Genomic DNA, 10,587 nt, shown 5'->3' with positions numbered 1-10,587 from the left:
GTAGTGGGTGTATTGGGTCGCACATGGGTGGTGGGAGTATTGGGTCGTACATAGGTGGTTAGGGTGGTGGGTCGTACATGGGTGGTGGTATTGGGTCATACATGGGTGGTGGTGGTATTGGGTCATACATGGGTGATGGGGGTGGTATGTAGTTTGTCGTACATGGGTGGTTGGGGTGGTGGGTAGTGGGTCGTACATGGGTGGTGAGGCCGATATGTAGTAGGTCGTAAATGGGTGGTGGGGTTGGAGGGTCGTACGTGGGTGGTGGGGGTGGTGGTTTGTACATGGGTGGTGGTATTGGGTCGTACATGGGTGGTGGGGGTGGTAGGTCATACATGGGTGGTGGGGGTATTGGGTCATACATGGGTGGTGGGGGTATTGGGTCATACATGGGTGGTGGGGGTATTGGGTCATACATGGGTGGTGGGGGTATTGGGTCATACATGGGTGGTGGGGGTATTGGGTCATACATGGGTGGTGGGGGTGGTGGGTCATACATGGGTGGTGGGGGTATTGGGTCATACATGGGTGGTGGTGGTATTGGGTCATACATGGGTGGTGGGGGTGGTGGGTCATACATGGGTGGTGGGGGTATTGGGTCATACATGGGTGGTGGGGGTATTGGGTCATACATGGGTGGTGGGGGTGGTGGGTCATACATGGGTGGTGGGGGTATTGGGTCATACATGGGTGGTGGTGGTATTGGGTCATACATGGGTGGTGGGGGTGGTGGGTCATACATGGGTGGTAGGGGTATTGGGTCATACATGGGTGGTGGGGGTGGTGGGTCATACATGGGTGGTGGGGGTATTGGGTCATACATGGGTGGTGGGGGTGGTGGGTCATACATGGGTGGTAGGGGTATTGGGTCATACATGGGTGGTGGGGGTGGTGGGTCATACATGGGTGGTGGGGGTGGGGGGTCGTACATGGGTGGTGGGGGTATTGGGTCATACATGGGTGGTGGGGGTATTGGGTCATACATGGGTGGTGGGGTGGTGGATAGTGGGTCATACATGGGTGGGGGTGGTTTTTAGGTCATACATGGGTGGTGGGGGTATTGGGTCATACATGGGTGGTGAGGGTATTGGGTCATACATGGGTGGTGGGGGTGGTGGGTCGTACATGGGTGGTGGGGTGGTGGATAGTGGGTCATACATGGGTGGTGGTGGTGGGGGGGTGTCATACATGGGTGGTGGGGGTATTGGGTCATACATGGGTGGTGGGTCGTACATGGGTGGTGGGGGTGGTGGGTCATACATGGGTGGTGGGGGTGGTGGGTCATACATGGGTGGTGGGGGTGGCGGGTCATACATGTGTGGTGGTATTGGGTTATACATGGGTTGTGGTGGTATTGGGTCATACATGGGTAGTGGGTGTATTGGGTCGCACATGGGTAGTGGGGGTATTGGGTCGTACATGGGTGGTGGGGGTGGTGGGTCGTACATGGGTGGTGGGGGTGGTGGGTCATACATGGGTGGTGGTATTGGGTCATACATGGGTGATTGGGGTATTGGGTCATACATGGGTGTTGGGGGTATTAGGTCGCACATGGGTGGTGGGGAGGGGTCGCAAGTGGGTTGTGGGGGTGATGGGTAGTGGGTAGTGGATCGTATATGGGTGGTGGTAGTGGATTGCATGTGGGTGGTGGGTAGTGGGTAGTGGGTCGTACATGGGTGGTGGTAGTGGGTCGCACGTGGGTGGTGGGTAGTGGGTAGTGGGTCGTACATGGGTGGTGGTAGTCGGTCGCACGTGGGTGGTGGGTAGTGGGTAGTGGATCGTAAATTGGTGGAGGTGGGTAGTGGGTAGTGGGTAATACATGGGTTGTACATGCATGTTAGTTACAGTTGGTTGTTAGACAAATACTTTGACAAATATATTATTGATGATATGGCGTGTCTAACTGATTTTATGAGCGCTTCAAGTTGATTTCCCTCATGTTGTACACCGCTTTGTGCCGATTTAAGTACATCGTCAGTTTAGTGAGGGAAGAAAATAGTATCAATTAACAATTTTATAATACGATTGTACACAGCCTTCAGTTCAGAACATACACGTAGGAACATGACACCGTGTGTTACTGAGGGAACTGGGTGTCCTTGGGTTTTAGTGACAAACACATCTGATGATAGCTCAGCGAATAAAGTGAGTCTGCAATATTCCAGTCCTTACACGACAGACTGTAAATACTCGAGTATGGACCAGATAAACCAGTGGTTGATAGCACGAGCAATGACCCCGCCACTGGGACACGAGGTCCTCCAAGTGATAGATCTAACTAGCAAGTCATAGATCGGGCTATATATTACAACACACACGAACGGAGGTACGTGCTCGACTGTACACAACAACATACACAAGGGGGTATACTTGCGAGACTGTACAGAACAACGTACAGTGGGGATCCGTGAAGATTCCGAGTTAAGGGTGACCTAGCAATCTAACCTGGTCGGAAGATTCGACAAAATGGATCGGGAAGTCACGGTGACTCGGCTGATTGCCTGCCAACATACCCCAACAACGTGGACATTGTACATGATATCAGAGACCATACAATGTCATTTTATGGTCGCTGATGATGTCAGCTATTGCATTGTCTGGTCCACAGACAACAGGAAGCAAGTGGGCACATTTTGAGGACATGCTACTTTCAAGGTAGTTTACAATTTAATGTTTGTTTGTTGTTTATCTGTTTATAAATAAGAGTACATGAATAGTGTAAGTAAATTAGATATTTTCTATGATGTGTGAATTCCGATTATCTGATTCTCCAGGACGGGCAATCATGTGAATGTAGGTTACACATCACACTCCCGAATATGTATGTTCCTGACACTTTTATTATGAATATGGTGAGCGTATTTGGTATTTTATTCAGCTTGCCGTAAAAGGCTACTAAGCTTGTCGTTAGAGGCGACTAACAGGATCGGGTGGTCAGGCTCGCTGACTTGGTTGGTAATGGGATGTCCTCAGATCTTTGTTTAGCGATAGCGAGAACTAAGATCTGATTTTAATGAGATTGGCTCTGTACCTTAAAGGAAATCTTCCTGTTTATATACTCAACAACAAAAGTTCCTGTGACACCAATATTTTAGTGTAAAGTTTGGCTTTCAATATTGCAGTACATGTATGGAATCCAGTCACAAAAACGCAACTGCTACAGACAGGCATGCATTCCATGCAAAAGTTGACTTTAATGCAAGCCCCTTGCATTTCACTACCCAAGAATGGGTATAAAAACATGGGCGTAAACGGGATTCCAGTTCGATTCCTGACATGGGTACAATGTATTGAGCCCATTTCTGGTGTCCCCTGCCGTGATATTGCTGGAATATTGCTAAAGGCGGCGTAAAAATCAAACTCACTCACTCACTTACGGGATTCCATATGCATTGTTTAGCATCGTGCTGACAACAACCACTCAGAAAAACAACAAAATTACGCAATTATTCATCATTACGAAATGCCACGCCTGTCCGGAAATGAGCGTCTGCGAGCCATTGGTATGCTTGACGCAGGATCGAGTCAACGTGATGTTGCAAGACAATTTAACGTCCGCAGAAACACCATTTGGTGTTTATGGCAACGTTGTCAACAGACGAATGCAGTCAGAGACCATCCTCGGAGTGGCAGGCCACGCGCAACCAATAATCGACAAGACAACTGGATTCGAACAACACACCTACGGAATCGATTCCAGCCAGCAACAGTGACTGCAAGAAGCATCCCTGGCCTTCGACGAATATCTTCACAAACCGTACGTCGTCGCTTCAGATGTGCAGGGATTGTCGCCAAAAGACCCATTTTGACAGGAAACCGCCGTCAAGCACGTCTACAGTGGTTCAGACAGCGTCTACACTGGACGGCTATGCAGGAGGGACAAGTTCTATTCACTGACGAGTCTCGTTTTCACCTCAGCCACAGCGATGGACGGATTCGAGAGTACCGACGTCGATGTGAACGTTACGTCAATCATTGTGTCATGGAAGAAGATCGGGCCTGTTGTTCTACCGTTTTGCACCGTCATGGCCCAGGCATTACCTTTCAACGTGACAACGCCCGGCCTCATATTGCTTGCATCGCAACCAGAGGACGACACACACGCTATTGATTTGTAAATTGACATTTTGGCATGTTCATGTTTTTTTTTATGAAATCACGCATTTTCTGAAGTCAGTATGGCAAATTAAACCATTTGAACACCTACAGGAGTCTTATCTGTTGCAAACCGAAATTGTTTCAGATTTGGTAAAACACATAACTTTGCATTCAATCTTATTCAATGTCACAGGAACTTTTGTTGTTCAGTATAGTTCAAGTATTGTAGCTAATGAATTTTACGGAAGCTTTTTATGGCCATTTGTTTTTTTTTATTTTTCTCTTGAAATTTCAAGATGTTATATTGAAATTTCATTATGCTAAGTTGAAAATTCAAGATACGTACTAGGTTGAAATTTCAAGATGTTATATTGAAATTTCAAGATAATAAGTTGAAACTTTAAGATTTTAACTTGAAATTTCAACTTATTATCTTGGAACTTTAAGATACTATATTGAAATTTCAATATGCTATGTTGAAATTCAAGATACCGAGTCGAAATTTCAAGATAATAAGTTGAATTTTCAGCTTAGTAACTTGAAATTTCATATTAGCATTTTGAAATTTTAAGAAAAAAATATATAAACAAATGTCCCTAAAAGGCCTCCGGACAAACCCATATGTCTGTCTATATTTACAATATATTCTTTGTAAGTTAAGTGAGCCACGAAGAAAGTAAGATGCTGATTAAATAGGTAAGTTTGAACCAGCTGACATTCAAAGTAAGTTTCACAATTGACGTTGACGTCTGTGTAATTGAGTCAGAATCGTCAGAAAAGATGAGCAGTTCTCAGACGGTTTCGAACAGTTTGCGCACTCAGTCTACCCCTAATTCAAATTGTAGAAATGACATGTTCAGTCGGGGTGAATACCCACTTACAGTCCGTTTGACTCCAAATGAGAACAATGAATTGCAAAATAACTCGAAATCCAGAAAAGTGTATGAAACATCAATACGGTACTTGACCATGAATACCCTGTACCCATCAAAATCTGAATTTTGTTTATTGTAAGACCCATGACGGATGAAGTTCTTTAAGAAACTATCATGTAATTTTGTTTAGAAATGTGTACATGACACGTAGGGGGGACAAACCGTGGAAGGCACAGCGCAAGCACGCATGCACTGCACGTTATGTGGTAGGGGAAATGACCGAGCCTTAGAGGGGCCGTCTCATGATAATTTCGGTCGCAATCTGACTCGCTCATGCCATAGATCTCGTCGTCGGAACTGCTGGTGCCTGAACCGACTGCCACTATTATAGGTTGGACTGTTGCTGGCCGTAGTCCATCTCGTGACCAATAACGTGGCTCTATCTCGTCAACGACTGTGGCCACACAACGCCTCCGTGTTTCTACTGTTACCCGACCAAGGGATTTCTTTACGAGTTGTTCAACGTCTCGTAATTTGAACGTTGTGTTCGATCGTCCAACGTCACCCTTGACGATGCCCCATACCAACTCGATTGGATTCAGGTCGCAGTGATAAGGTGGCAGTCGTAAGACAGCGTGACCCTGACCCTTGATGTAACTCAACTTTATACACGGGGTCAGGTTTCATAGTTTTAATGATTTCATAGAGCTGTGGTTTCGTCGCTCGAGAAGGAAAGGTAATGTTCCTTCGTTGCAGCCAAGTAACCATGTTTCCTTTACGGTTATTAGAGGTTGGAGTCTTGCTTTCTTGATCCTGCACACTATGATACCCTGCATTGTCCATGACATGAGAGACTTGGTAGGCAAAGTAGGGACTAATTTATCTTTCACCCACTCCAGAAATACATTGCCGTTTATTTCTGTGTGGTAGTCCCTGTTGTCTTTGGCCTTGGCTCTAAAGACGAGGTCACAGTCAGGGAGAAAACCCTGACTAGCAGAACCAGCATGGAGAACTATGAGTCTTTCACCCTTTCCCATTGGTGACTTTCTACCAGACTCTTTACAGTCACCACTGGGTACCCACTGACTGCTGGCTGTGTGTGACGCATTTACCCATGTCTCATCTAAGAAGACGGGCTCATATCCTTCTTCACGTTTCTGCTTGATGGTACGAAGGTAATGATTTCGGAGACGAACAATGTCAGACCGTTCACACAACACAGCCCTATTTTCTCCAGTTATCTTTTTGTATTTGTTACCAAATGTATGCAACAGCTGCCATAGTTTGTACTTTGGAACACGTAAATCATGGTCAGTTTCAAGGTGTTTCTTCAAAATTCTTAGGGACAGGTACTTATTTTCTGAGTGCAGTTTAAGAATTGCACGTCTGACTTGATCCCTCTGAAAACTGTCTAATTTATCAACCTTGCGTGGTTTTGACATGTTCCCTACCTCCTTGGCCTGACTATTTGTATCTCGTCGACTAACAACATTTTTAAGTTTCTGAGGGGACATACCAAGAGCTTTTGGAGCTTTTGAAGCTCGTTTCAAGAATTTATTATTTGCATAAAAAGGCTTTGTTCTTTCTGCTACACTTCTACAGAAATCATACACATTCAACATCAACTGTTTAACATCTGCTGAGTAGCGCATCTTGTCAATGAATGAACACGGTCACTGTGTAGCACGTGCAGACCGTGCTTGCGCTGTGCCTTCCACGGTTTGTCCCCCTACGTGTCATGTACACATTTCTATACAAAATTACATGATAGTTTCTTAAAGAACTTCATCCGTCATGGGTCTTAAAATAAACATAATTCAGATTTTGTTGGGTACAGGGTATTCATGGTCAAGTACCGTATTGATGTTTCATACACTTTTCTGGATTTCGAGTTATTTTGTAATTCATCGTTCTCATTTGGAGTCAAACGGACTGTAGATGACACTATATAGCGTTTTTCACTATGGCAGTTCCAGAGTAATTCTGATTAAAATCTTACAAAATTCATTCTGCTTTTCCACATGCCAATCTCCGTCAGAGAGGTATATAATCGGAATTAAAACAAAGTTACGGGAACTTTAATGACAGTTGGGTAAATGCAATCATTTTGCTAACACTCCAAAAGTTTGAGTATGGGTACTAAATCGTCCCACAGTCTTCCTTGAAAGGTTCCCCTCCTGTAGTTAAAAATGAGCGATCACCCTCCCATAGTACAGCATGATTTTTGCAAAATTATTTTGTGATACATTCTCGGGAGAAGATACAGGAAATGTGTCCTATAATCTTCACTAACTTCAGCAAAATATAACAAGATTATATCACTGTTGACCCAACGTTTATTCTCAGAATGTTAGAGACAGAACAACGCCATCCATAAGAACCAATTTAAGATCACGTTCATTCCTCGAACCTGTGTCATCATCAGTCTCTTTGGTACTGGTCAAAGTTGATGCAGTTGATGCCGTTGACGTAGATCTGATTACTGTCGACACAGTTGGGGATGCAGGTTTACTTGATTTCCTCTGAATGATGTTGTCAACACGGGCTTCCATCTCCGCAGATGTCCTCTACGATTAAATAATAAATTAATGCATTTCGGTTATGGAAATGGTCGGGTTTGTTTAATCCGTGTAATGAACGATATACATTCATATTTGGCGCCATCCAAAACATTTTCCTTTCATTAACCACCACCCCTTATACTTAAACTAAATACTAGATTTTTCATTGTCATGTTTTAGATATCACACATATACGAAAATTTGTTCTTTTTCAAAGTGACCCCCGCAGAACTGAGCTTTCCGTTCGATAACTTGACTATTACTAGTATTTTGAGGACAAGCATATAATACAAACCAGCGCAAATGTATCAACAAACCATACCTTGTAGCTTCGTATTGCCACAGACTTGTGCCCTGTCCTCCCAGCGATAAGCTGTTCGTCTAGGCCAGAGTCATACAGACGTGTTGCAGTGGTGGCCCTCAAGGAGTGGTTGGAATAGCCACCACTAAAACCTGCCACTTTACACAGTCTTCCGATAGTGCCTCTTAAAGGATGTAATCCAATCGGAATGTCAGCATACCATGTATTATCTCTCACAAATGTCAAGGGCCTCAAGTAAAAGCAGTGCATTTTCCGTCTTTAGGTCTGAAAATAACATAAAAATAAACCAATTATTATACACACATGTATTTTCAATGTCTAAACACGATCGAGTTAAAGTCAGTAATGACAATGCCCCGCGCACAGGGGTGTGAACTTCATTTTGTTAACGTCATTAAACTTAATGACGTCCCAATATAGTTTGACATCATAGTTAAATATTGTTCACGTTTACCATCAATGCTGAAATATGTATTGCTTCAACGTTAAGTCACGTGTACACCATTGGGATCAAATATAATTGGTTGGTCATGCCACTTTCAGCAATATTGCAGTTATATCGCGGCCGCCTATTAATAAATATAAACGGGAAAACATATAGAGCAGTTCTGGACCAGACCGCCAGTGGCTGACGGCATGAGCAACGATCTACGAAGGCTCGCCAACAATCAGAACACATAACATTACCACTTACCCCACTCCTATTATGTCGCCTTTTAGAACAGCCAGGGTATACCGAGGACCTATTCTACTCCGGAAATTGCGTCACTAAATTGTAATGAATAGGTGACGTGTTATGAACACTTGAGTAGAAAATTCCAAGACAGTTAAATCAACTTGCCAATATACTCTTAAAAATTACTTCACTGATATCATTACCATTAAATTTTACTGTCAAATTCATTGATAACTTACCTGAGTGACATGTACTTTTCATAAAGCCGAACAAGGCACCTCTCTGGACGTTCCAAGTTCTAGCCCACTTTGACGCATTTTCGTTCACACTGTCGATGTTTTAAGCCACCTCTGTTTGTTTTGGACACATCTTCCATATATTTTAGACATTTCAACCCATCAGCACCTACTGTTATTTCGAACCGTGAATTCGGACCCGTTCTAAGATATCTGTGCTCATCACCAGCCCTCGGAGCACAACTGAGGCCAATTAAAGACACTATTGTATCAAATAGCTATTGGGGGTACCCTCCCCCAGCATCCCCTTCTCCCACAACATGTCTCCCTGGTCCACACTGACAACTTCAGCCTGACTTTTCTCTATCCCGATTCCGTGTCTTGCCAAATATTTCATTCTCGCATCTTGCACGGACCTTAATCCTTGAAACATCGGAGATTCGAAAAAAATCAGTTGACTGTCGTTTCTTCTGATATGATATTGTAGGGATGTGACAATTTCATAAAGAGTATTTCCGCGATATTCCTTGCCCTTCTGATTTCTGACCTCAATCATAAAATATGTAAATATTTTATACTTCCTTTCTTCCTGAGCCAGTGACACGGTGTCAGGGTTCAATACCATGTCCTCTGTTCAGCCCCTCTTCACCCACCCTTGAAACAAGCGAACTGCCCACATACTCTTGTTTTCAGTATTCGATGAGTATGCTGAATCACACAACTTCTTAATGTCAAAATCAGATGTTGGCTTGGCAAACCTTGCTAAACTTGAATCTACGCTTTGTTCGGAAGCGCCAGTGATTGGGGTATTTCTGATGAAGTTAATGGCGAGCGAGTGTTACAGTGTAGCATATTAACAAGGTTAGATTCAATTGCTTGGCTTGCTTTGTACAGATCCGTGTCAGAACCTGAGGAAAACCCTTCGAGATCAATCAACTCACATTTACCAACATCAAAGTTTGGAAGTTCATTTGAATCCAAATTTAGTAAAGTTTCAAAATCTGAATTAAAGTCCACCTCAAAAGTGTTCGTGAAACTATTTTGTGTGACAAATAAATCGTTGTCGGAATCATTCGCACTCATGCTGACAACCATGAGTCGAACGTCGTTCATCGAAAATCGTAAAATATCGTGTTGCATGTGCAGATATACACACCACACTCCCATAGTTTTGCACGTTTATTGGTGTGTTTTAGCGACTTGGTTTGTCATGACCATGTACAACTAGAACACACCTCCGTTAGTTTGGCACGTGAATATCACTTGAAGATTAGTTTGAGGCATCAACTTGATCAAACTTTGTTTTAAGTATGAGAAAGTTCTCAATCTCGCGATTATTATCGCACGTAAAACTTGTTCTCGGCCTAACGGCCTTGAACAATCTTAACGTGCGACAATAATGGCGAGATTTCGGACATTCTCCTATACATGCATGATTTAAATGAGTGTTTGTCTTTTGTTTAACGTAGCAATCAGCAATATTCCAGACGGCGGTATGTAAAAAAACTATCGAGTGTGGACCAGACAATCCGGTGAATGACATCATAAACATCGATCCACGCATTTGGGACACGATGACATGCAATCAACAAGGTCACCGAGGCTGACCACCCGATCCACTGATCCACTTAGTCGCCTCCAACGACGAGCATATGTTGCTGGGGACCTATATTCTTACCCGGAATTCCAGCGGGTCTATTGAATGAGACTGGTCTCTAAACTCAAAGTATAAAGGAGGCGTGTAACTACATTTACTGATTAGATGTTTAGAGATCAATAAACTGAATAACAGATATATAATATGAATATGAAATCCCTT

General features: G+C 43.6%; 2 protein-coding genes and 1 pseudogene across 2 annotated transcripts; all 3 read right to left on the bottom strand.

The window, feature by feature from the left end:
• Positions 1–58: 58 nt before the first annotated feature.
• LOC139479495 (uncharacterized) lies at positions 59–985 on the bottom strand. Its single transcript, XM_071262340.1, has one exon. The coding sequence runs from the start codon at positions 983–985 to the stop codon at positions 59–61; it is 927 nt and encodes a 308-aa protein (XP_071118441.1).
• A 25-nt stretch (positions 986–1,010) lies between these two features.
• Positions 1,011–1,640, bottom strand: LOC139479494 (uncharacterized). Its single transcript, XM_071262339.1, has one exon. It carries the CDS (start codon positions 1,638–1,640, stop codon positions 1,011–1,013), a length of 630 nt encoding a protein of 209 aa, XP_071118440.1.
• Positions 1,641–7,315: 5,675 nt separating this feature from the next.
• Positions 7,316–9,908, bottom strand: LOC139478239 (uncharacterized; annotated as a pseudogene).
• Positions 9,909–10,587: the final 679 nt, after the last annotated feature.

Source organism: Haliotis cracherodii, unplaced genomic scaffold (assembly GCF_022045235.1).
Source record: "Haliotis cracherodii isolate W230 unplaced genomic scaffold, xgHalCrac1.p SCAF_4, whole genome shotgun sequence".
Classification (NCBI taxonomy): domain Eukaryota; kingdom Metazoa; phylum Mollusca; class Gastropoda; order Lepetellida; family Haliotidae; genus Haliotis; species Haliotis cracherodii.
Note: the sequence above shows the minus strand (reverse complement) of the source record. Positions and strands in the feature narration are given on the sequence as shown.

Bases quoted from the DNA above. Each gene is read 5' to 3' on its own strand.
- LOC139479495 (XM_071262340.1), bottom strand. From the start codon at position 985: ATGTATGACCCAATACCCCCACCACCCATGTATGACCCAATACCCCCA.
- LOC139479494 (XM_071262339.1), bottom strand. From the start codon at position 1,640: ATGCAATCCACTACCACCACCCATATACGATCCACTACCCACTACCCA.